This window comes from Myotis myotis, unplaced genomic scaffold (genome assembly GCF_014108235.1).
Source record: "Myotis myotis isolate mMyoMyo1 unplaced genomic scaffold, mMyoMyo1.p scaffold_m19_p_1, whole genome shotgun sequence".
Taxonomy (NCBI): Eukaryota; Metazoa; Chordata; class Mammalia; order Chiroptera; family Vespertilionidae; genus Myotis; species Myotis myotis.
The window spans coordinates 10,774,614-10,802,113 of record NW_023416313.1 but is presented as its reverse complement, the minus strand read 5'-3'; the positions used below and the strand labels follow the sequence as shown (position 1 = coordinate 10,802,113).

Sequence of the window (27,500 nt, the reverse complement as noted above, 5' to 3'; positions counted from 1 at the left end):
TAATAATGGCTTTACCTTTTACTAGTCAACTTCCAGCTTTCTCATCTGTAAACTAAAATATATAATGGCTCCTCCTCGAAAGAATGTTGTATAATTTAAAAATCCATAGATAGCTCCTTGCAAAAGACAAACAATACGTGAATTTCCTTTCCCTCTACTTTAGACTAAGAAATTATTAGCCAGGATTATAAACAAAACAAAGCAAAATACCCTCTAAGTGAGACTGGAGAATTTACGGGAGAAATTTGACAGTGAAACATTTACTCCGGTGGCCTCAAGATATAAATCTCAAAATGTATGAAACATGAGACCCAGTGGAGGCTAAGGCCTTTGAATATTTACCTGGGTCTATACAGAGCCCAGCATAGCGCCTCGAACAGGTGCTTTCTAAAGACAAAGAGATATACAATAAGCATCACATGTAGTTCTGTGAATTTCAGAAAGGTGTCTTTAAATAACAACAAAAGCCAACAAGGTGAAATTCTAAGAAAGGGGACCTGGCTCCCTGGAGCTGGAGTAGACTAGGCAGCAGAGTCTCAGGGGGACCCTTATGCGGGGAGGCTCGACCCAGGAGCCACAGTGAAGGTGCCTCCTCCGCAGGCTGAACACCCTCGGGCAGCTCACATGACATCGGGCACCTGTTTCTCACCTAAGTTTCTCAGGGCCTGTCCAGCATGGGAGTGTATCATTCTTCTATGCTCATATGGAAAATGAAGGCCACAGTCATACACCTATGCCTCCAGTGCTTCAAACAACAGAGTAAGGGGGGTTGGTATATGTGTCAGGAATAAAGCTAAGTGATCCCAAACCCTGATACAACAGTAAGTTGCTTTTGTGATCCATGTCACACAGTCACAGGCTAGGAACTCCACTTGGTCATCATTAGTGCCTCAACTAATCAAAACGCTTAAGGAATTAGCTTTTTTTGTTGTTTATAGAGGCTTTGATTACAATTTAAAAATCTTGACCAGTTGGGTATGGCTCAGTGGATGAGCATCGACCTATGAACCTGGAGGTCACAGGTCAATGCCTAGTCAGGGCACATGCATGGGTTGCAGCCCGACCCCCAGTGTGGGGCATGCAAGAGGCAGCCTATCAATGATTCTCTCTCATCATAGATGTTTCTCTCTCTCTCTGCCTCTCCCTTCCTTTCTGAAATCAATTAAAAAGTATTTAAGAAAATTTTAACTTTCATTATTTACCTAAAACTATCATATCACAGCTATGCAATTTCATTGCAAATATCTCCTTATGTGTCCTTCTAGTGTCACCCCAAATGAGGGCTTTATACCCTGGCATTATTTCGTGACCGCTCTCTAGCCTTCCCAGGGAATTATCTTGACCGATGACACCTGCCTGCTAGATAAAGTCTGAATGAAGTCCTTAGCCCAGCATTTCGGGTTCTTTAACATGATTCCAATGTATACTTCTTGGGTGATCTCTACTTAATTTAATACAACAAAACCAATAAACACAGCTTTTTAACCACTTTAACTAATATCCTTCTCTCTGCATGGATGCTTTTTTTCTCTCTCATGCTTTTAGAAATTACAGAAATCCCCTAAAATGGAATTGCTGTGCTGCTTCCTATGTGCTCCAGTCAGAAGTGACTTTTACTCCAGGCCCTGTAACACCCATCTGACTCAGCCTGGTTCCAGGCACTGATGACAGCTCCACAGTTGCACCATTACTCAACCTTGTGTTGTTTGGTCCTTAAAGTAGACCCCAAAAAAAGGCTAGGAGGTTGTTATTTTCTCAGAAAACAGATTCACCCATTAGCCAACTAACTAACCAAGTAGTCACATTTTTAACTAGTTTAATACAGATAAGGAACAAACTTTTATTTCATTCTATTTTATTTTTAAATATGTTTTTATTGATTTTTAGAGAGAGAGGAAGAAGGACGGATAAAGAGATAGAAACATTGATGAGAGAGAAACATCATCAACTGGCTGTCTCCTGCATGCACTGGGGATCGAGCCCATAACCCAGCAAGTGCCCTGACTGGAATCAAACCGGTAACCTCTTGATTCATGGGTGGACACTCAACCACTGAACCACACCAGCCAGGCCCAAACTTTTCTTTTAAGGTAACCATCGCATCAAAGCTCACCCAAACAGCCGTGATTGCATTACAGCTACTAAACATAAAAAAAGGATCCTGCCGTGAACATGTTCAAAACTCAAAAATTCTATAAACCCTGCACTGAGTACCATGCCAGCCACTTGTACATATTCTTACTTCTTATAACAAATCTGTGAATTCATATTATTTTCATCTTACAGAGAAAGAAACGAGTTCAGAGTGGTTAGTTATTTTGCCTCACTCACACATTTAGAAAATGACTGGGCCATGATTCCAGTGAGCAATATTCTGACTCCAAGCAGAGCTGTCTGTTTGTGATTAGAAGCCTAACATTCATTCATTAGCGTCATATCCCAGAGGCAGACAAGAAATGAAGTAGTTGCTTTACATCTAAAGAGTTAGAGGAGGCCAATGAGAGGGGAACAGAAGACTCACCCTAAAGTCCTCATCTGCTCGGAACTGGCTTAGAATTAGTGGATCTGCCTTTCCAAAGCGGAAGGTGTTGGGCTGGACCTGAGTGAAGCCTGAAGCCAAACCGTAGCCACAGTCGGTCCAGGCTCTGTTTCAGCACATGCACAGGGACAGCTGGTACACATGTGACTCACATACACACACGTACACACATGCTGTGGTGCACAGGACACACACCTGCATGCCCACAGTGGTGCATGGGATGTTCAGGATGTCACTACCCTAAACTCACTCGTCCCTTTCTTAAGGCGAAAAGGGATGAAAAATGACATCCAGAGACCAATAGGCAAACGCCTGCACTCGCCGCCTCCCACAACCACATCAAATTACAACTGAAATACAGAACACCCATCATCCAGACCTGCCGGAGAGCTGGCTGAATGGAAGTCCTACAAGTAGAGAAGTAAAGAAGAAAGTGCACTGAGACTGGTAGGAGGTGCGGGGGTGCAGAACGGGCTGGACCAGCGTCCACGTGGGCCGCTTTTATAATCAGGAGGGAGATTGTCTCTGCGGAGGCCGCATGGAGGAGCAAGGGGTCCCAGCCCCACGCCAGACCCCTAGCCCAGGCTCCCAGAGTTGGGGAGAGAAGTCCCGTAACTATGAGCTGTAAAAACCAGTTCAGATGGGGGCTCAGTGACACAGAGGCTGCTGGAGACCCAACTGCTCCTCTTAAAAGGCCAGCACCATGAACTGAACTTACAAGGTCCTGCTTCCTCTGAGCTCCAGCACCAAGGCGAGGCTCTGGGGGCCGCAAACACATTAAGGAGGAGCTGTATTGTCTTGCCCGAGACCCCACCTCATCCAATTTACAGCCCCACCCAAGCTGTGTCTAGTGGCTTTTGCATAAGTTTGGACATTTCTTACATCAACAATACAAGTACACATGTATTTAAAAACTATTCTGGAAACTATCCTAATAGAGTGGGGATATGTAAAGAGAAGATGATTTAACCTGAAGGATCACGGAAGGCTTCCCAGAGGAGGTGATGTTTGAACGGGAATATGAAGGACCTAAACAGAGTAAACCAGGGATGCTCTGGGACACAATGACCAGGTCTATGAGGGAGCCCAAAAGGTAGGCTTTACCATCCCTCCGTGTGAAAATAAAGCAAAAAGAAATCAGCAATTCTAAGAGGTGCAGTTTTATGCACCTAAACTAGCGGTTCTCAACCTGTAGGTCACGACCCCTTTGAAGGTCGAACGACCCTTTCACAGGGGTCGCCTAAGACCATCCTGCATATCAGATATTTACATTACGATTCATAACAGTAGCAACATTACAGTTATGAAGTAGCAATGAAAATAATTTTATGGTTGGGGGTCACCACATGAGGAACTGTATTTAAAGGGCCAGAAGGTAAGAAACTAAACTAAATGAAACTAAACCAAAACTAACCTAAACTAAAACTTGCTCTAACAGCAACGTTTGAAATCCCCATGGTAAAGTCAAATGAAAAAGTAAAATGTAAGTTCCGAACCCTGGCAGACTGTGGATTACTTCCCCACATCCATGAGCCGTCTCTCCTCTTTCTTAACAGAATCCTAATCAGATTCAGTTACCCATCCTTCCAAAAGCCCGGAGAGATGTCTCAACTAGTTTGAATCAGTCACCCCATGGCATTTCTTGGTCTACCGTTATGCACCTCTCCTAAGTTGGCTCAATTCAGAAGGAAGGAATTCAGAATCCATTTGAGGAGAGCACATATCTTCTCCTCTCCCCCTCCTTCTCCCCCCTTTTCTCTGTCCCTTCTTTCCTCTTCTCTCTCCCACTGAGCAGAAACCTGTGAGCCTGAAACCCTAAATGATGGCCATTTTGAAACCAGGAGCAAAGCCTTAGGACAAGCTGAAGTTGAGAATGGAAACATGATGAAACAGAAAGAAATGAAAGGCTATGGCCTGCCCTACTTCTGAATGTTTTGCTCGGTGCGGGGCTAGTTTACCTTACTACTGAAGCCAAAAGCATATAATGAATCCACTAACCATGCCACCTATTTCCCGGCCTTCAGTTTATGTCTTATTGATAAATTAAAGAAAACTAGAGCTTGTTCCGTAGGCATCCACTGCATGAACCATCATCCTGGCACTTCAGAAATTAAAGTGAAAGGTCCTAATTTTCAAGTACATGATTTAGAGAAAGCACACAATCCAGCAACGTGTCAGTTTCTAATAACATACTAGTGATGTGCACTGAGAAGTGATGGTGTAAGCACTTTATTTACATCACACACTCAGTCTTCACAGCAGCCAGTAAGAGATGTGGTCTATGACCTTCACTTACCCGTAAGGCAGCCGGGAGAGGACAGTGTTTCCCACCCAGCACACTGCGCAAATTAGACTTTTAACCCTGTCCTGTCCGCTCCCCAAAATCGCCGTGCTCTTAACCACAGTATGTCGGCTCACGTGTCCTTTCTTTACAAATTCTCAAATTAACAGAATACGCCCCCATAATCAACATGATGGAACAGAATAATTGCCAGGAGTGTTTACCTGACGTTGCGTTGCCTTACCAATCAGCACGCATAAACATAGTTTTTGCATATATGAACTGTTTAAAAATCAGACATAACGTTACTGAAGGCTTTCTTTTTTTTCAAAAGGAAGTTTTCTCTCTCCATGATAGAAATTTAAGTTGGAGGCAAAGAATGGAATGTCCTTCTTAAATCTACTTAACAAGCATTTATGGAGCCTGTACTATGGATTTAGTGACAGGGTAGGTGCAGGAAGCATGCAAATGATAGGGACTTAGGAGCTGCCACCGACAGCTTGAAGTCTGGAAGGAGAGAGAGGGGGACAAACTCATTCTGCTACCAGACAGCTGTCACCTGAAACGTACGGAGGCATAAGAAAGCTGCCAAGCGGGGTTGAAGGGGGAGCAGGCTAGGATTCAATGCCACCATCCCCCCCCCCAAAAAAAAAAGCCTCAGAGAACACACACACATCTGAGTTCCTTCGGTTCAGTCTTAAAGGAAGTAAGCTCCCCGAGTCAAGGAGGCGGTCCCAATAAGGGGCCAGGACCTAAGGTAATGGTGAGATAAATAAAATAGGACCTCTGCTGTAACATCCTCTTGAGAGACAAGGCATACTGTTAGCAAAAAGGGGGGTGAGGGGTATCCTTCCAGGTAGTCCAGAAGGAAGAGGCATTCCAGGAAAGTGGTATGATCTGTGCTTGGCTGGACTGAGACCTCCAAATGGATATCACTGTTCGCCTGAGGCATTAAGTAAATTTCTTTAGTGAAATCAAGTCGGCCTTCATGGTGGAGGAGGCACAATCTGGATCTTGGGTGGTGAATAGAAGTTTCCCTGGTGATGAAGAAAATATCAGAAGCAAATGTCCAGAGGCTCCAGAGTAGCTAACTTACGTGCATCACTCTTCCAGTGTACGGTAAAATAAGAAAACGTCAAGAAATAAGAACAATGACTTGGGACCACAGAGGGAATGTGAAGGCCAAGGTAGGAATTTAGACTACAGACTGTGGGTATTAGTCAACATTTAGAGAAAAATAATGGTTCTATGAACTTACAAGCCCTGTAATGGTGGGCTAGTCACTCAGTTAAGCACTTTAGGGCAGAGTTATTTTATCTATAAAACTGAGGCAGTGAAAATTACATATCAGAGTTCCTTTGAATGCAATGCATGGGGAAAGGTCCTGTAAAATCTAAACTGCTGCGCTAAGGTGCACAGTGATTCTGGACTGGAGAAAGGACAGGATCCTGGCTGTCCTTCAGGCCACCTCTGGCAGTTGGACAGACGATGGTGTGGGTGGAGAAATCACGGAGCAGGGAGCCTGGTTAGGAAGGCTGCGAAAGACAGGATGGGAGAGGATGGATGGATGGCTGTGCTCCTGGGGAGGTAGTCAGCAGAACTCGACAGGGGAGATCACGGGAGGGAATGTGTCAAGGTGACACTCAGCTCCAAGTTTGGGTAAGTGATGGGATAGGGCGGGACACAGAGCGTGACAAGCTCCCTGCAGGCACCTGTGTAAGCACAGCTAACAATGCATAAAACATGGTGAGGATGTGAAATACATGAGAAGGCTCATGAATTTCTAGTCTTTTTTTTTTTAACCAATTAAAAGAAACGCTTGTCCCCAGTGCATTTACGTGTGCTGGAGTGCACAGCGCTGTATTCAAATGCCAGCCTGCCACTTGGGCAGATTCCATGATCTCTTTGGGGGCTCAATTTCCTCATCTGTCATTTGGTTCTCCTTTATAGTGTTGGAGAAATGAGTCCTGAGTAACATGAATATAGCACTTGGCAGGGCTCCTGGGTCATGTATTCCATCTACGAAGGCTATTCAACGTCTTCAATACTTCATCCCCCATCCCATCCTCATTGCCACCTCCTCCTCCAATCAGAAACCACTTCTCTGCATGGAGGGAAGGGATCAAAGCAGGTGTTAATTCACCAAAGCTTCTACCTAGCTGCCTCCAGCCATACACACGGAATGTCAGTGTGCTCCTCCCATTGAACAAACAAGTGCTTTGAATTGGGGCAAGAAAAGTAAAATGGGTAGTACAGTCCCCTGAGGAGCTCCTACAGACTGCAACCAAATCAGGAGCAGAGGCAGCACACACTGCGTGGATGCAAACTTCCGTCTGTCTGCCCCATGGTCTGTGAGGCCAGGGTGGACGGAGGGTTGATAACCTCACTGCTGCTGGCCGATCCCCACCCCCCAGGCATCACTGACTCACTCCCCCTGTCCTGCCCTCCACGATACTGTTCCCCGTTTCCCAGCATCCCAGCTGAGCTGTGATGACTCACTGTCTGTGGGACTGGATTTGTTCAGCTAAGATAATGGCCTTTCAGGTGCAGGCGCTGTGAACTCCTTTGTACAGGGAAGACAATTTAGGTGGAAAGGGAATAAATTGCTGGATTTAATAGTGACAAAATGGGAAGCCTAATAGAAATGGCGAAGAACCGTGGAAGCACAGAAAATGATGTCAGCGGGGCCTTGGCAGTCCACGGATGGACACACAGCGTGATGACACAAAACCAGCTGCCTCGGTCACTTTCTGTGACTCCAGCAAGTTCGATTTTGTAGTAGTGTTGAGGCACTATTGTCTTATTTGCAAATGAAACAGAATCACACACGCAGACAAATGTATAAAAATGTTAAGAAAGAATCAATACATGCTATAAAAGATGCCATTTTTTAAAAAGCATTTTCTGCAGGCTTTCACAAATAGAAGGGACAATATCACCCTAAGTAACTGGCACAAAAAAAGCCGCTTATATATAAGTGCGCATCTTATATAGATAGAAGACATATTGATTTTGTAAACAAGCGTATGGATTGCTACTCCCTTTAAACTGAAACACCATCAAGGAAGAACAAATGCAACGATATTGAAAAGTTCAAGCCTCAGATGCTTTTTGTGGCCCGGTTGTCATGAAGGATGACGCTGGATCCTTTGTCCTGCCTGCACTTGTCCGTCAGCCTATGAGTATTTGAGTGTCTGCTCTATGTGAATACTGCTCTGTGGTGAATAGAAAGACGAGGCCCAAGGCCTCAAGGAGTGAACCACCCAGTAAGGGGATTCTGTTAACAAACAGAATATCAAAATGAAACAATTTCTACAATATACTAGACTTAGTCAAGGTAGCATACTTTTAATTTCCTCAGCTAGTTGTGTGTGAATTAATCATGCTAAAAAGTCAGTAAACCACCTGGCTTGGTTGCTCAGTGGTTGAGCATCGACCTATTAACCAAGAGGACAAGGTTCAATTCTGGTCAAGGGCACATGCCCAGGTTGTGGGCTCAATCCCCAGTAGGGGGAGTGCAGGAGGCAGCCAATCAATGGTTCTCTCGCATTATTGATGTTTCTATCTCTCTCTCTCTCTCTCTCCCTTCCTCTCTCTGAAATCAATAAAAAACATTAAAAACAAAGTAAGTAAGCCTATTTGCACATTGGAAGGTGTCTCTTGTCTGGTCTTGCACAGCCACAGGAGGGAAGGCAGGTGGCCCAGGCAGGGAGGTGGCACCCTCTGAATGGCAGCAGCCCCTGTTGAGGGGCAGTGGAGTGGTGTCTGGTTCACAGCAAAGCCAGGTGGGATTTCAACTTTTCAGAAGCAGAACGGGGAAGACAGAAAAAGGTGAACTCAGAAACTCGCAGAAGGAAAGAGGGAAAGAATACGTTGCCTGCGATGTAACTCTGCCCAGTCAGCTCCCCATTCTGATACTAGAGGGTGGTGAGGAGGTGGGTGTGGGGTGGTACTCAGCCCAAAGCCAGAAAGCAATAAACCAATGACTTTAACAGATGATGATAGATGTTTGTTTGCTTTCTCTCAACCAGCTGAAGAGTTATTTGATTTATGAACAAATATTTAACATTAGTTGAACTCTGTGGCAGATGTAGTGCATCTTCCACTCCTCTCTATGAGTCCGTGACCTCGATGTGCTAATGATCTCCATCTTACAGAAGGGGATATTGAGGCAGAGAGGAAAAGCAACATGCTCCAAGTCATACTAAGAAGGTTTGAAACTAGGATTCCAATTCTGTCAATGTTGCTGCAAAGCTATATTCATTCACTCAATATTTCTTGTGCACCTACTATTATTCTCTGCCTCCAGGAAATTGGCATTTTAATTGGGAGGGACAGAAACCAGATAAATAAGTAAAATATACAGTAGGATAGATGGCGATGAGCCTAAAGAGAAAAAGAGGGTAGAGGGAGAATAAATGGTGATGGGAAAAAATAATAAAACAAAGAAAAAAAGAAAATCCCATATTCTTGTCAGTATCCTATGTAGGGTAATCTGCATGTACAATATTCCTTCCCCTTTTATATTCCAATATGGAACTGGATTAAGGATATTTCCCACCTTACCCAACTAAAGAAAAACAAACAAACATTTTTGTGGAGATGGGGGTAAGAAAAAGAAAAAGAGAAAAGGGAAGTAGAGAGGGTTGGGATTATCAGCTTCCTTATGCAGAGGGCACCTAAACTATCACAAAAGGGGCTGTTGTTATGCTTTTATTAAAATCCAAAAAATAAATGTTTGTAAATATTGGATATATGTGAAGTGAATTATTTCTATTAAACCCATTTACCATCAGGCTTCAAAGTAGTTTTGTTTTAGCCATAACCTGGTGTTTCCTTTGATATCTTTCCCCTTGATATTTAAATAAATAAGAATTGGCAGTTGAAGCAGCACACTGGGGGAGCTAAGAGAGGGGCTGTAATTTTCAGTAATGATCGATATAAGTATCCTGGTGAGAAGACCTACCTGTCAGATCCATGGAAAACAGTTGTCTTAGGAGATTTATCATATTATTAATTCTTTTTTTCTTTTTATTCCTATCCCTAATCCATCATATCATATCTAAGTGTGTGTGTGTGTGTGTGTGTGTGTGTGTACTATTTAGTCTTAGAGAGATTGATTTTGATTAAAAAAAACACACAACACTGAACAAACTGAACTCTATGTTGATTTCAAAATCCATCAACCATATACAAATTGTACATAAAACACCTGTGGCTTAACACCCTCTCTGGAATGAGAAAGACGCCTGCAAGCTTGCAGCCCACCTAGAGGATGCACCCTGCCTCGTGTTGCTGAAGAATGCTGCACAGTGCAGGTCTCAGTGCCACAACTACACAAGCAAGGCCAGAGAGAGAGTGAGGTCATAAAATATCCTCAGTCGTTAAAGTAGTAGTTGAGCGATGCTGTGTGTATGTGTTCTAGAAAAATTTAATCGTTTTGTAGAAGTTTCCATGGCTTAGCACTCGCATTTGCTTAGATGTGTGTGTGAATACATGTAACAAATGCTTTTACATAAAACACACACACACACACATCTAAGCAAATACTGGTGCTAAATTAATGAAATTCTTATAAAAGGATCTAAATTTCTTTATCCCTGGAATTAACAAAAAAATGCAAAGTTTACCTTCAAAGGTGGGCTAAAAAAAGAAAACAGATTTCTGAAGCTAATGGGCTATAAAAAATTATTTATCTGACCACATTGGTACATACAAAATAACATTAAATTCCGACCTACCATTTCTAAAATAGTTTTTGTGTTGTTGTTCTTTTTCAAATCACAATTACAATTAAGGAAAAGTTATCAGGCTGTTCTTGTCACTTGGGTTAATGAGTGAAGTGGGGGAAGCAGAGAAAGAGGAGGCTTATGCAGTCACATAGCTTTCTTTATGTCTTTATGGCACAGAAACGTGGAGACCAGCGCACCAGTGTGCCCGGCGGTCACCACGGGGGATATGACTTCCATTACTTCCCGACACATCTGCCCACACAGCACTTTCTCCTGTATCATCAGAAAGCACTCTCTAGGACTCACTGCTTTAAAATACAATAAATATAAGATGACCAGAACCAGGGAGAAGAAATCTAAACCTGAGTCATCTTATAAAAATACAGTTAAAGTAACTTGCAATAGATACCATACTGATAATATGGGTATAGCATTTATTTGGAAATAACTAAACCTCTACAACATATGCTTCTCTGCACTTTTACAGTGTGTTAAACCAGGCCACTTAACTTAAAAATAAAGCAATATCTGGATTCCATTGTTGTATTAAACCTTTCTTCTCTCTTTACATCAGTGTATGGTTTTTGAATGGGGAAGGGTTAAAGAACAACATTTGGCCATTTTCATAACATCCTGTTATATTCATGCTTCTTTTCAGCCTCTCTGTCCTACTGAGTTCAGGTTCTTCCACTGATTTTGATCTGGCATCCCCATCTCAGGGCAGCAGAACAATAACCACAATAACCGACAACTCAGAGAAGAATAAGAACTAATGTTGATAATGGACATCCTGCCCCTGGTGCAATGCTTTGCTGTAAGAATGACAAGAATAAAGAACAAAAAACCTTTCCAGACCCCCTTGGGCGAAAACACTTTGCCCTGAAATATGATGATGTGATTTTTAATGTAGCTATTGTAGCTACAAGTGTTATTCACACAAGGTCGCTTTTTCAAAAGCTGTTTGCTGCAGTAATTTCCCTGCGTCAACTAAATTCCAGAGGATTACATGGTGGGTGGGGAGAGGAAAAAGGTATTTCCTTTTATCAAATGTAACTATGCTGCTTTCTCATTCCATCACGTCCCTGTGTAATGAAAGAAGAATCCAGGGTGGTCACTTGGAGTACCTGATTAACAACTTTCCTTGAAACTATTCATTAGGTGTGGAATTCATTCCCCTTACAGAGGGGGAAAGAAAACCAGAAAACCGCACTGAGGCAGGGCGAGAGCTGGTCCTTTAGAAACAGGCTCCAGATTCCAGTTGCCTCCAGGGCACTCAGGTTCTATACATTCTATTTTCCTCAAAAGGTCAGGAAAATCAAATTGTCCTGGGCGCACGATGCATTTACTAGGGAGAATCACGGAAAATCGTGGTCGACCTTGCTCTCAAACCTGTTTCAATCAAAAGACCACCACACAAATCCGAACCTAAAAACCTGCCTCAACCAGCCCCCTTTATCTGCCTTGCTTGGTTTTTGAGTCATTTCTTTATGCTATCATTAGTGATGTTTGAGAGGCGGGTGATTATTGAAACTACTTCAATCTTACACCACTTACCTCATATGGAGGGATTATCAAGTATCAGGATAACCACTTAATAATGCATAACCATCAAATCTCCTTTAATCTTTTTTTTAAACCTAAGCCTTCAAACAATTCACATTTAATAGCAGAGCCACGCAAAATATAAGCAGGCGCTATTTATCTAGTAAAGGAACCCCCTTTATTTTCTAAATGCTAATAGGAGAGAGAACAACCTCAAACTCATTCATCCACAATCTAATGATCTCTTTCTTGGTTTATTAGCATGAATAATTCCACTATTATCATTCATAATAGTCCAATGAAGAGGGCCCTATACATTTTTGAAAAAGAGCTAGAACAAATCTTTGATATGTTAGATTTCCTCTCCTTCTCTCAATTCTGTTCCAGCATCCCCTGGAAACCAGGAGGCCTTGTGCTAAATTGGGGTGATGTGATGGTGAACACATCTGACGTGGTTCCTCTCTTATCTCAGCTACTGTACGTTGGCAAAGAAACTGGTCCTTAAAAAGACATCAAGTACCTTTGCTCGGAATCTGCATCTAGAGACCAGCAGAGCTGGGCACATAACCAGCACACCTTCTGACGTCAGATCCACTGTTCCCTTCCTGCCACAATGTATTTCACTCCAAATCCAAACTATTGCTACTGTCTTTTTCAGGCTTAATTTCCATCGAGCATTCAGCCAGCAAGTATTTATTAACCAAACTTGCACTAGGCTAGATCTTTGTATGCAAAACAAAGACAAAGGTTAGAAAAGGGATCTTTGAAAAGTTAGCATGTGTTATGAGCATGGAATAATACTTAATAGCACAATATATGAGACAGATCATAACAGAGGAAGATAATTATAAAAACAAAAAATAAACAACAAAATACTTAGCACTTACTAAATGTCAAGCATCATACTCACTCAGCCTTAATCACTGACTGAATGATTTAATCCACACAACACTTCCACCAGGTAAATTCTACCATCATCTTAGTTTTACACAAGGGGAAACTGAGGCACGGGGCCAGTAAATGAGTGACATGCCCATGGTTACACATTCAGAGATTCACGCTCTGGCAGAGTGAGACAAGTCTGTACTCATAATCACTGCATTATGATGGATGACTCTTTGGAGGAAATCGAAGCCTTTACACAGTGTCATTAGAGGTAAGGTTATATGAGGAGGGCAAGCTACTATAAATTGGAAGGAAGGAAGGGGTCCTGAAATGAGCTGAAATTTCCAAGCAGTATTAGGAAAATCGGCTTGCCTGGGACAAAGCATGCGTGCTGTGATCACAATGATTAGATTAAAGACTGCCTGTTGAATCAGTCTAATGTCTTGAAAGTCAGGCAAAAAGAGTTTCATTCAGAAGGGAAGTTCATTTTAACTTCTTAATCACTACAGAGTAGAATAGATATCCCATCTCTCAATCTCATTATATGTAATGATTTTAATAGAATAACTACCAAATATATTTGTTAAGTATAGTACTTGTATTTAGAACAACCATTCCTATTTTTTTAAGAAACAAACCAGGAGACTTTATCTAAAATAAATCCTGGAATCTCTCTTTTTAACTTCCATAGTTTCCAAATTATCAGTGTATAAAAGGTCAACACTGACTTTCTCAGTCTAAGTACACATCACTGTCTTTCTTAGTGTAAAAGCAAGGCATTTATCTTATGTTAAATGAAATTTCCTATAATTTCCCTCAATGTTTATTCTCCAAGCATTTTTAATATTCACAGAGTACTTATGTTTCTCTAGCTCTTAGTATCTCCACCTCCCAAACACACACACACGGTAGGTTTGGAATATTGGTTGGCATAATGAACAATATTATTTAGAATATACTGGGTATCCAGTATGTGAAATAATCAGATTTTGTTTTTCCTCTCTTATTCTATTTCTAGTTCATACTTTTAAACTTCCAAGCATTTTGTATCTTGCAACTACCTCAAAAGCAAAGTGTAGATCCTTATGTAACACAGATAAAGTTTAAAGCAATGTTCCCACATGGGGGCTTTTGTTATTAGAAAGTGAGTGGAGAGGCAGCTTTGGGAAGAAAATGATCAATGTGGGTCAAAACAAAAATGAGGGAAGTTTTAGAAAAAAGCTGAAACTTGATAGAAGTTAGGAGAGCATATAACACTGTACGACGTGCCTATGTAATGCTCAGCAGTATTTTCTAAATGAGAGTCTAATTCTTGGTTCAAAGCAGGGCTTTCTATTAAGAGATTGTAATAACATTCAATCCTCCCTGCACTCTTTTACCATGAATAACACAGAAAGGCAGGTTTTATCCCACGGCATCTGAATTTAAACTTTAAAAAAAAGCATACACTTTTTTAGTTTCGGTATGAATAAAAATAGCGTACTTAGGAAAACTACACTTAATGGCATGCTCATTTCTGGAAAAATTAAGAAAGATTTTACTTTAACAGCATGTCTCCATTAAATACTGTTTTTTAAAGTTCCATATATTCAGTATGAAGTGGCATATCCATATAAAATAGGAGGAATAACAGATATAAACTCTAATACTTTTTTAGAAAAATGAAGTGTCACCAAGTGTTCAGAGTGTGCGGCTGCCTTTGAGAGAGCATATTATATTTTCCAAATGTTAATAACTGGCCTCAAGACTTTTTTTCTTTTGAGGTCATTGTTTTAATAAAGATCAAGAATAAATTAAGACATTTAATAACGTCTAATCTTTTAGTACTTGATGAAGTGAATTTGAATTCTTATATTAATGGCATCATTCTCACTATTGTCTATATATAAATCTCTTTCATCATATGATAGTAACTGGCTCTAACTAAATCATCATGAAAATATAATAATAATGTACCCCTTTCCTTCCACGAAATCTCGTTGCCTATCATTACCTGCTTTAAGCCTGATTCTTTAAACACTATAACTATAATGGTAGTTAAAAAATGTAAAATATTTATAATTAGTATTATAAATGTATTAAACTTAAGGTAAACTGTCAATTTCAAATGTCTTACAGTAGAAAGTTTAGAACGTAAATCAAATAATATTTAAATATTAAATGTTTACACAAAAATAAAGTGTTCAATTAAGGCTTATTTTTTGTGTTAGTCAAAAACCTTGAAAATTAAGTACACCAAATTTTAAATGTCATTTAAATTAATATTTTAGAAAAAAGGGTCAAGGTTAAACTGTTTGTCTTCCTTAAGAAGTTCATAATGTCTTTTGTGTCTCTACTTAGAAAAAAAAATCTCAATGAAACTTGGATATTAAAACCTCCCAGGAAACCAACAATAAAAGCCACTAAGAATTTCACAAGTTTTTCCCCCCTCAGGTGTTAATTAAATGATCATTTAACACTGAAATGTAAACACAACATTTTCATCTCCTGACAGCACAGCCTATTAAAATCCGGGGTAATAAAAGTCTTGGTGTTAATGCTCTGAACCAAGTTCCCACAACACTCTAAGATGCCTTGTCGTGTCTAAGGTTAAGCATGTAGACACAAAACAAAGCTTGCGCCTACTCGACTTCCAGTCCAATTTTCCCATCGCCCAGTGACCTAGGTAACACTTGGAGCAATAAAGAATAAATTTAATTTCTCCAGCATTTTGTGAGGATTAGGAACAATTGTCGGCTTGCAATGACTTTTTATCCTCAGATTCTTTTTCCGCCCGAGCATTCCTCCCCGGTCCTAAAAGAGAATCCTGATGGTTTAAGACACAGAACAAACAGAACTTTAAATTAGGCTTTTTTTCAATCAATTGGAACTGTTGGAGGGGAAGCAATCGACCTTTCTCTGTGGTTCTCAGCTATTCACATGCTTCAAGCTTTCATCTCTCACTGGTAGAAGGAACCTATCATGACAGGGCAAAGCTATCTTTTCCCATTCTGTTTCCAGACTTATTTATTTCTCTTTTCTTTTTTTTTAAATACTGAATCCAGTTGCCATACTTAGCTGTACACATTCATGTGGGGGAGGCACAGATGTTCTCTTAATAACATTTCACACAGCCATGTCGGACCCTAGACCCTGGCTGTTGCTATCGACAGGACTTTTTACTTTTCTTTGCTTCCTTCTGTAGAATTTAGGATTGTTTTTTGTGCATTTTTTTTTAATTGCTGCCTTAAGTTTCTTATATCACAATTTATCAGATATTCCCTATAAAAAAATTCAGTGATTGCAACTAACTTGGTTATGGGCAACAGATAATGAAGGGACAAACACCACCTTCATCTGACTGCGAAGCTCATGTTTAGGTTAAAAAAAAAACACAAAACAAAACGAAACTAACTTCTGGCTCAAACCTATTTTATGTTGTTTAAATCCAAAGCGTTAAAAGGTTTGCAATTTGCACTGCATTTAGACATAGTGTTTAGTCTAAAAATGTACTTTTAAGTCATGTGATGTTTATTAAAGATCACAGAATGTTCCATAGATGAGAACATATTTTCATGTTACAAGCTACATTGATAAATTATCTTATATTGTTTCAAAAATTGAAATTTTTAATTAGCGATAAAAATGTTCTTTAGCAACATATGTAAATCTTCTTAACTTTCAGAATAGCCTAGTCAGATATCCTAATTCGTACTTTTCCTGCATTGTGCTATTCAGGAAAACACATCATTAAAACAACAACCTAAATACGTGACTAACATAAGTAGTTTCTGAGTCACAGCCTCTGTTTCCATCCCCATTTCATTTTATATAGGAATTTTAAAACTATATGAATCATCAGCTGTGAGAGGGTAAGAGATCTTATTAAGAACAGTCTGGCCTTGATATACCTCATGTGGCCAAATAAGGAGAAATAAAATGGTACAAATGCACATCTTATGTTCATTTATAGTAGTAAAAAATTGTCTATGCTTATGCATATGTTATTACATTGAGAATAAATGCAAGAAAGGGGTGATTTGCTGACTGTGGGCAAGTTGCAAGGACTTCTGTGTGACTATTACTTTTACTTCAGTTTGCAATGAGAGGATGACGATAATACAAATGCAATTCCTACCATACTTGAAAGTTGACAATGTTCTTTTGAATATAGAATCGAAATTATCACTTGGAATATCCTCAGGAGGTAAATAGGATCCTTCACATTTTACAGATAAGGAAACTGGACTCCACAGGAGTCAACCTATTTCCCAAGACAGCAGAGCCACTAATGGCTGAGGAGGCCCCGAATCGCCAGCACGTTACACCACCGCTCTCACAATATCAAGTAACTGACCTCAGTGTCTTAAAACGTAATGTAAAGAGAATGAAAATGCTGCGGAACCCTCTTCCTAAAATTAATATTTATGTAAACGTCAGTCACCAAACTATCTTCTTGAGATGGCAATAGCAATTTTATGACTTACAGTCAAATTTTAAAATGCCCCCTGATGATGTGGCTCCATTGGCATCTTTTTGATGTGAAAACCACATACTTTAATCCATGTTTCAGGAAACACAATCACTCTCGCAGATGAACTCTCTATGCTTCGATGTACATATCACAGGTCATATGTTAGCCATGGCTGAGGCCCACAGACACCACATATTATGTGGGGCTGAATATTATGCCACTTTTTCTCCCCAGCATGCATCACTGTGTCCTCCAGATTCAGGTTAGTATGCCACGGGTATTGGTGGAGATGAAAACATTTGCATTTGGGAAAGCAGCCTCTAGACAAGTACAGGGGAGTAGGAGAGACCCTTGCACTTGACTTTCCTGTGCCTTGAACGATGCTGTGGATTTCATGCTCGTAGACAACTCTGTGGCGGGCAAGAGCAGAAACCTGCAAAGCTGTGACTTTCTCCAGCAACACGTCCTCTAATGGAGATTGCTTTGAAGTAAAAACTATCAACATGAGGCCTGGCCAAAATCTCAAATACAATCTTAATCTCCATGGGATGCATAACTTCTAAATCCTAGGATTACATGTTGCTCTAAAAGCAAAATCAAAAGTAAGTCCTATTCAATGCCCTCCCCCCCCCCCTTTTCATAGCAAATGGGAATGGCCACTGTGACATGGGTGCAGATACCCCCATATCAAGTCTTTTGTCCACCTTCTTATAAACAAATCTTTGGTTATGTAATCTCCTTAAATTAAACCCTCCTCATATGTCTCTATTTTTTTCAAAGTGGCAAGAACAGAGTCCCTTGGGCCCAGATACTGATTAATAAGTTACTTAATAATAGGGGCCTTGGTTTTTTTTTATTCACTGTCAGTTAACACTTTGTAAGTTTTATCTCTCTTACTGGTTTTGTTTCTAAAGCTAAAGAGTCAACCTGTTCCCCTTAGCAAAATGCCAGTGCTAACAATGCAGGTAGCATCTCCTTGCGCGGGAGGGCCACACAGGCACTGCCAGCTCTGAGGAACTTTTCTCCTCCGCCCCTGAGCTCTTGGGCAGCCCCAGCTCTAGCACGCGGCTGCAGCTCTCACAGCAGCTCACTAGATGAGTAATGATGTCGATCTGGCTGGACAACGGTAACCGTAGCAACTGCAACCTGCAATTCCTGCACAATCGCGGTCGGATTTATGGTGGCTGGGGCCAAACAGGCCAAGAGGACAATGCCGCAGGAAGCGGTGGCACCTGACGCCTTCGGGCGCCCGCGCTTTCATCAGAGCTGGCAGAAATTAATTCGAGGGGAATTTGTACTTGGTCTCCGCGGTTGTATTCCGCTTTTATCCTTAAATATAAGACTCTTATGAGACTACATTGACATCAGAGAACTGGAAGGTTCCTTTTATATAAGTACAGTATTATGTTAAATCGGGGTAGATGTTTTGCTTAGGTGAAAAATAGGTCATTTTGATTTGGCTGTGTCTACCAAAACCCTCCTACAGTTTTGAAAACTTAAGGGGACTAAACATTTAATTAGCCAAGATATCCTTTAAATCGAATCTGGTTCTCCATTATTCATAATGCCTTCCCAGTGTTACTATTTGCTCATGCAAGTTACAAACCCTGAGCCCACAGCGATTGAATTCAATACATCAAACACTGAGAGCCTTCTAAAGGCCAAGCCTTATACTAGACCTTGGGGATATAAAACAAAATGTTTTCATAACACATGTATACCAGCATTTATATGCATTGCATGGAAAAAGAAAACTAAGTTAATAGTTGACAAGTATACTACTGGTTATATCTGGGTGGTGAAATAAAGAATCATTTCTACTTCCTCTTTTTTATTTTTCTGAATTGTCTAAGCCTTTTTGACACGAACATGTGTTACTCTTATCAATATTAAAAATCAAAAACTAAGGCTCCTTCTATGGGACTAAGTAAAAGGGAAAAAAAGACTGCTTAACTGTATATTTGTTATACTTTGCAAATTCATTTCTAACATCATAAAACAAAAGGTTATGTTTCCCTCTAAAAAAGTCCAATTATTATTATCAAAAACAACTTTGAGAATCTGAGATCCTATATGATAGCAAATAAGTGGACCTGATCAATCAAATTCAGCAGCCAAACTCTATTTGTCTCAGGTAACTAGTCACTGGGGCAGGGGTCCTCAAACTTTTTAAATTGGGGGACAGTTCACTGTCCCTCAGACCGTTGGAGGGCCAGACTATAGTTAAAAAAAAAAAAAAAAAAAAACTATGAACAAATTCCTATGCACACTGCACATATCTTATTTGGAAGTAAAAAAACAAAACGGGAACAAATACAATATTTGTATTTGCATGTGGCCCGTGGGCCGTAGTTTGAGGACCCCTGCACTGGGGCATAAAAAAGTCCTTAGATTTAAAATTACTATCTATAATGTTAGATGATTTCATGGCTCTGAAGCTCCCTGGGGTATAATAAATGCCACGTATGAACGAGAAATTAAAAAAAAAACAAAAAACACTTTAATTCAAAGAAGTAAAGAAAATTAATCATGGGACCTATGTATTTATTTTTGTTAATTTTGTTTTGTTTTGGTAGATACAAATGAAAAATGAGTTTTTGCTACATGTGTTGGATACTTAAGCTTATGCTCAAAGCCTGGGTAAATATAATAATACTGAAAGAAATAAACTGAAAACCACAGAGCAAATATTTATAACCAAATACTCCACCACAGGGCTGCCAGTGAAATTCCTCTCTAATAAGCCCAGCTTAGTAGTTGTAAACTCAAGTTGAAAAGTGTGAATCACTCCCTAGTAAGTCACCTTTCAGGTGACATTTCTCAGGAAGATCTGTATATGCTACTCATATGTATAATTAACTGCTACTCACACATTTCAACCAATCGTAATTGACCATTTCAAAAGCCACTGAAAAAGCTGTCGGTTAACCAGCTCCAGATAGCTCTAAACATAATTTTCTCCACTCCTTACACTGATACCAAAAACGCAACTTCGGTTTTGGAGGAGGAACCAAGGAGACGATGGAGTAACTACATACCTGAAAAAAACTATGCGTTGTCTCTTTTAACCTCCAACCTAAGGCCCTCTACTTCCCCTCCACTTACACTTTCCATCTGTCAACAAGTGCTTGTAATTTTATTACGCTGTCCTCTAGTTTATGCAGAGTTGGTATTATTTTACAGAGTTCTGTTAATGGACTGGATAAATGGTAATGCTATTTAAACTAGTCTCTTGCTCCAACAAACACAGCTGCAACTGTACTACTATTTCTGAGCAAACATCTTGACCTGAACATGTAGTGCTCTCTCAACCCGTCCAAAGAGAAATTGGAGCAGACAGCAAAGGAAAAGCATATTTGGCCGCTAGCAGCAACCAACCGTGCCGAATCATAATTCATATACAGTGCGCCCTCTCTTCCCTTCAGACTGCACTGAGAGTCCAAAGGGTAGTCTGTGTGCTCTTCACCTGGCATCTCATGTTCAGCCAAGAGTCAAACGGTGATTAGTCATTACACAAGTGCAACAAATATGTACACACTCAGGGGTGGGAAGAAGTAGGCTTACAGTTGTGAGTATGAGAAACAGAGTTTATCCTTGCATTATTATTTATTAAGTAAGTATTGCATTATTTATTATTTACCTATTTTTGCCCACCTTTGCCATTTCCAGTACATCAGACTAGCTTTAATCTAAGCAAACAATGATAAAAATCAAACATCAGTGTATGAACAATGTATTAAACTTGTAAACGTTTTCATTGCTTATAATGTCCTGTAAAACTGTCCTAAGTAAGGATTAGAGATACAGTAGGTTTGGGAAAAGAGAGATGTTAATTAGCATTATGCAACCATTTATAATGAGAAATTAAATTCTAAGTGTGTTTCTTTCATGAATTCTAGATGTGTATGCCTTTATTACATCACATAATGGGGAAACTATGGATCAATTAATATGCACATGCAATAACCAGTCAAATACTTTCCCTGTCCCCAAATATTTTCCCTGTTATTTGTCAAAAATCCTACATCCTTTGTTCTCTGGCTGTGAAGGGAAGCTTCATTTTTATTTATTTTTCCCCCTTTATTGATTAAGATATTACAAATGTGTCCTTATCCCCCCAATGTCCCCTCATCCCCCCTATCCTGCCCTCACCCTCACCTCCTGTTGTCCTAATCCATCGCTCATGCATATATGCATGCATACAAGTCCTTTGGTTGATCTCTCCCCCTCACCTCCATCATCCCCTATCTACCCTCTGAGTTTTGAGCATCTGATCGATGCTTCTCTATCTCTGCATCTGTTTTTGTTCATCGGTTTATGTTGTTCATTATAATCCACAAATGAGTGAGAGCATGTGATATTTATCTTTCTCTGACTGACTTATTTTACTTAGCATAATGCTCTCCAGCTCACACATCTACATACAAAACTATCCTTTAAAATGCTCATTTAAAAATGAAGCTTCCCGAAGCCCATTTTCCCAAGTGTTAGAATATTTGCTTAGGGTGAGCTAGTAGGCACCTGTATCATCTAAAGAAAATGTGAACTAACGCCCTTCCTCTTGGAAATTACACTAACCAGGCAGTTGGCTTCCCAAGCTTTTGTTCCTTTATTTATTAACAATTCTTAATGGTGGCTGTTTAATTTAACTAGTGGTCCCCATCATAAACAACTGGTCTCATGTAGCTTGTGAGTAATCCTCTCAGAGAAAGATCACTCGCTGCTAACAAGCCACTAAATGGAATCCAAGTGAGACAACAGCACCTCAACTCAAAAGAAGATTCCTGATGTGAAGATGCTGAAAAACATGACACCTCCAAGTTTCTAAGTGTATGCAGTGTCTGTGTCAGGTGTCAACCCCCCAGGGATTGTAAACATTGAGCCATCAAGGGCTAACTTCAGGAATATCAAAGCAGTCAAGTCCCACTTGCAACCAGTCCCATCTAACAAACAAAACTTTACTTTCCCTCACTCCCCAGGGGAGAACTTGGAGCTATACAGGAAATCACAGCCCTGACCCATTGCCTAGCTAACCATTTCCCATTTTAAAAATGCTTTTAAATAACTGAAAATCCTTGCCTTAAAGTTTCATAGGTTCTCTTTCTTTAATTCACTTCTTTAAGGTTTGAAGTCTCCATCATTCATAGAGCAGCTTAAGTTACAAAATTATAACAAACCATTAAAGAAAATCCCCTGTGATATTGTACTATGTGATATTGTAAATAAATAAATAAAAAGAAAAGGAAAAAAATGATAACTGAATATGGTTGGCTGGTAGAGGACTCTGAACTGGATTATACCACCTGAAATGAAGACTCTTAAAAAAATTAACCCAAGTACTTCTAAAAAAATCAAACTTCCTGTTTCTCAGAGATAGTGTTAAGTTTCTTCACCTCTTTGGCTTCATAATTTAAATGCTAAATGACAGTCATTCTGTTTAAATTCTATTTTCACAGCTTCTTAGGAAATGGACACTTTCCTAAAGAATGTGAATTGTTTCTAGAAGCACACAATTAGCAAAGTGGTAGTTTAACAGTGCTCACTGTATACTAGCCTTGAACCCAAAGCTTCCAAGTCCCATCAATCACCCAAAATTAAAGCAGAAAGAATACTCTTAACCCCATTTCTATGATCCTTCTTAGAAACAAAGCACAAGCATTTAAAGACTAGAGGTTCGGTGCACGAAATTTGTGCACAGGTGCGGTCCCCTAGGCCTGGCCGGTGATCGAAGCATGACACATTTGGTCTCCAGAGGGCAGTTAGTGACTCATATTGGTCTGGCAAGAAAGGGCAGGTCCCAGCTGACCTCTGGGCCCTGGGCAGCACCTGGGCCCTGGGGCCCCCATGTGCCCCCCTCTGCCTGAGTCCCCCTGCAGAGATGCGGTGAGAAGGCTGGACACTGCAGGCCAGGGCACAGTGTGGGCCTCTGGGCTGCACAGCGGTGCCACACAGAAGCCAGGCAGGCAGCACGCTCTCTCCTGGACACAAGCTCTCTCCTGGCCGACGCCTGCCATGTTCTGCACCACCCCCTGGTGGTTAGCACATGTCATAACAAGTAGTCGAACTCACTGTCTCCCGGTTGAACTCCTGGTCGAACGACTGCCCGAGGGGACAATTTGTATATTAGGCTTTTATTATTTAGGATAAGGATCAATTTATATACATACATATAATCTTTAAAACAGCTTACATCCTATTTTCCTGGGTAAAACTAGTCCAGAGAGAATTATTGTTTAAAAAGGCAGTCTCTGGGCTTCTTTCTTTGATTTTTTTTTTTTTTTAATTTACTTAACGGAGTCAATTAACCAGCAGGGAACACAAAGCCGAGAAATACTGCTAGGTGATGGGCTCTCCTTGCAGGTACAGTATCGGGAAAGTCAGACTCTAGAGGAAGATCAGGTGTGTTGTTAGCGGGCCACACCTTTCCTGCTGGGGAGATTCTCTCTATAGTGAGCTGAGGTACCGGGAGGTCCCCACAGAGATCCTGGCTCCCCTGGGGGCAGGGCTGTGGAAGGACGGTCTCCCCTCTTCTGGAACTGACAACAATACTGAATTTGTAGGCTGCGGAGCCTTGGCCACAGAATCAAGTTCAGAAAAGAGCAATCCCTACACACACGACCATATGGGACTTCCCACCATCCCGGCGGGGGCCATTCTGAGCAGATACAGCCCAACAGTTTTCCACAACATCCGTGAACATCAGTAATTGCTGCGATGTATTTTCCCAACACTGTGGCTTATCGCCCATCTGCACGAAATCACTCCCATGGCTGAAAATCTAATTGTAAAAGCTTTCAAAAGTGTGTTTTCACTATTATATACTAGGTCAGAGAACAAGCATTTCAGGGAGGAAAAACTGATCCTGCCTAAAACTCATATTACACCCCTTCCCAAGTACTTCAATGACATACTTGATATGAAACCCTTAGTCATTCAGATTGCGAAGTTTGGAATTCTGGCCTTAAAAGGAACATATAAGAAGAAATGTTCAGTCCTTTTTGAATATCTTATAATACAGAAACAATGTTTAAAAAGCTAACATTCAGAACCCTAACTTGATAAGGAAACGAGGCCAACTTCCCCCAAAAAAGAAGTGTGGTGTCATTTTTCCCATCAGAACTGAATCAAGTGTTCAAAGAGAAGTTAGATACATCTCCTCCCCAGCATCACATGAGCAAACCAGAATGATGCAATCACAATCACACATTCATAAACAAGTCAATGCTAAGCAAACAAAACCACTGGATTCACTGGGAAACCAACCTTAAATTTCCATTGAAAACAAAGGCAAACTCTTAATCCATGAACCTAGTGATGAATACATTCCAAGAAAGCACATGGAAACAAATCCGAAATACATTTCATAAAACACAAGGTGCTACCCAGAGCAATGGTCACCAAATCGGTCTACTTACAGCCTGTAGAGCTTCGAAGTCCCAAGAAACAGCAACTCAGGAAACAGCTGAAGGTTATTTCTGTTTAAACGCCTTTTGGGAAAGAAAAAGAAAAAAAAAAGCGTCTGTTACACAGAAAATACCCAACAATGAAACTTTGATTTGGTAGTGTCATGCCTCATCCTGTTTTGCAGGAGAGAAAGAAATGGCATTCAAGAGAATCCAAGCATTGCAAATCAAAAGTTGGTTACACCTTTTGCTATATGAGTCGTTAAGGCAATTTTCCATTATGCTTACTCAGATCATGATTACTGGGGCTACACTCACATCCCGCGCAGTATCAGTCAACCGGAATATACACAGTGGAAAAGGATTTGACTCAGACTCTGGTGGTTCGGTAAGGAGAGAGTTCAACCTTCAGCAGAAATATCTCAGTAAGTGGCGCCCTAAGATAATTCATACACTGTCCCAAAAGGCCTATGTTATCAGCCAACGCACTGTGGGGAGATGAAATTCAATTTTGTTAGCTTTTCATTTAGTTCAGGGGTGGGAAACCTTTTTTCTGCCAAGGGCCATTTGGATATTTATAACACCATTTGCAGCCCATACAAAATTATCAACTTTAAAATTAGCCTGCTGTATTTGGTCAAACATTTAATTAACTCATCCCTAAAGCCTGGGCAGGGCCATACCAAATGACTTTGCAGGGCCCTATATGGCCGGTGGGCCAGATGTTCCTTACTCCTGATTTAGTTGCAGAAAGAAATGTGTGCAAAAGTGTCAGTGTGATAGGCAAAATCTGAGGGAAACCAAAAAGTTCAAACCTGAACCCATCGTTCTTGACCCTTGACTGAATTTGATACTGACTTATTACTAATTGGTGTCCCAGATGCTTAAATTATGTTTTTAAAATGTTTAGCTAATATTATAATGATTTCAACGTTTTAGAAAAGAATTTGATTCCAACTCTAACTAATTTAAGTCTCAATGCTATGTAACCAGTCTTGGAAAGACCCTCAATGCTAAGTTCTTTTAGATCATGCACTCTCGCTAAAGAGTGGGCCAATTCCGGCCTAGATGTATGAATGCTCCAACCTCATTCATTTCAGGTATACAATTTAACCTTTCAATAAAAATGAATTTGTATTATTCTGCTTTTCCCAAATGTGAATAAAATGATGAAAAGCTGATGCAAAATTCACACTTAAATGACATACAAGCTGCTATAAAGCACTAGAAAAGGGTAAGGAGTCCCAAAAACTAATGTCACACTGAAGAAACTGGAGGTATTTCGTAAGTCTTAAAGATAAATGTTCAGCGGACAATAAAGGAAGGCATATCAATCGATGGTGACATATTTAAATGGTCACCTTGGTGTAAGCAGAATTACACATTTGGTCTCCAGAGGGCAGACATGGCCAAAGGATTATAACTCTTAAGAAAGTAGATCATGGGAAAGACCATTCTAGCAATCACAGATATTAAGAAATGGAATGATCTGCCTTTAAGACTCCCAACTTCGTGTCCCATATTCATTCAGAGGCTTCCCAATTTCCTTTTCCCCCCTGCGAAAAGTGTAGTGACAAGAAATCCTACACAAGGTGAGAAGTTGGGCCAGGTGGAGTTCAGAACCTCCTCCAGTTCTAAAATGCCATGAGGCTACGACGGCAACCACAACTTTCGTTAGTGACTCATACTGTGGAGAAGTTGGTCATCTTCGGAAACATTCTCAGCACTTAATAAAATACATACTCATAAAAAACATGCCAAGATAAATAGGGGGGACATAGTAAAATTAGTGCTGAAAGGGTACACTTATTGCCCACTTACACGGATTGTTATGAATAAAGCACAAAACAAGGTTAATGCTAAAGTGCAACAAAAGCTTCTATTTATTTATTTTTATTTGCTGAGCCTGACTCTGAGGAAGGAATGCTCTCAGAGTCCACTACTACATGATTGTCATAAAATATTATTTACTTATGACTTGTTATATTTTTTTAAAAGTGAGTTACAAAGATTCACAAGAGTAGTAATGAGAATTTTTCTAGGGAAGCAACCAGTCTTGGAAAGACCCCCATTGTTCAAGAGCCAGCCCGGATTTCTGAACGACAGAGATGAGCTCTCATCATCTGAACCAAACCATCGGACTAACGAACATCACCAATGATTCTCCAGCCACTCTAGCACACTCCTTCCAGCCCTGTCCCTGCAGAGGCTGCTCTCTGTATGGACTGCTTTCCCTGTTCTCCAAATGGCACTTTCTTACATCCTCTGGGAAACTCCCCCGTTTCCTCCAATAGTTAGTTCCTTCCTGTGCTGCAATCTCACATCCCCACAGCACTTGATAAGTAAGAGGCAGCCATGCTGCATTATAGGTACTCACTCCCACTGGTCTGTGTCTCTTCAAGTATAAAGATGGCATCTTTGTATTCTCTCCCTTCTTCCCTGACACTCAGTAGGTCCTAGGAATGAGAATAGACTGCTCCTTTTGCATTGTGATGGAATCCAGCAAAGCCCTGGCATACGTATTTTAAATTCGGCCAACTTTCCTCTGGCCTGCTCCCTGAGCTATATGCCCTGGGTTTTACAAGCTCTCCCATGAACCTACCTACTGCCACACCTGCTTTCATGTGCCCTATAGAGCAATTACCTCCTTTCTTTTCCATCCACC

At 40.5% G+C, this 27,500-nt stretch overlaps 1 protein-coding gene across 5 annotated transcripts in view; it reads right to left on the bottom strand.

The window, feature by feature from the left end:
* The window catches only part of SLIT2 (slit guidance ligand 2), a 361,217-nt gene that overhangs the window by 319,639 nt on the left and 14,078 nt on the right, over nt 1-27,500 (bottom strand). For all 5 annotated transcript variants that reach the window (XM_036330006.1, XM_036330014.1, XM_036330022.1 and 2 more), the window contains exon 4: nt 24,848-24,919. In XM_036330006.1, coding sequence (XP_036185899.1) covers nt 24,848-24,919 — 72 coding nt within the window. The remainder of the gene's footprint in view (nt 1-24,847; nt 24,920-27,500) is intronic.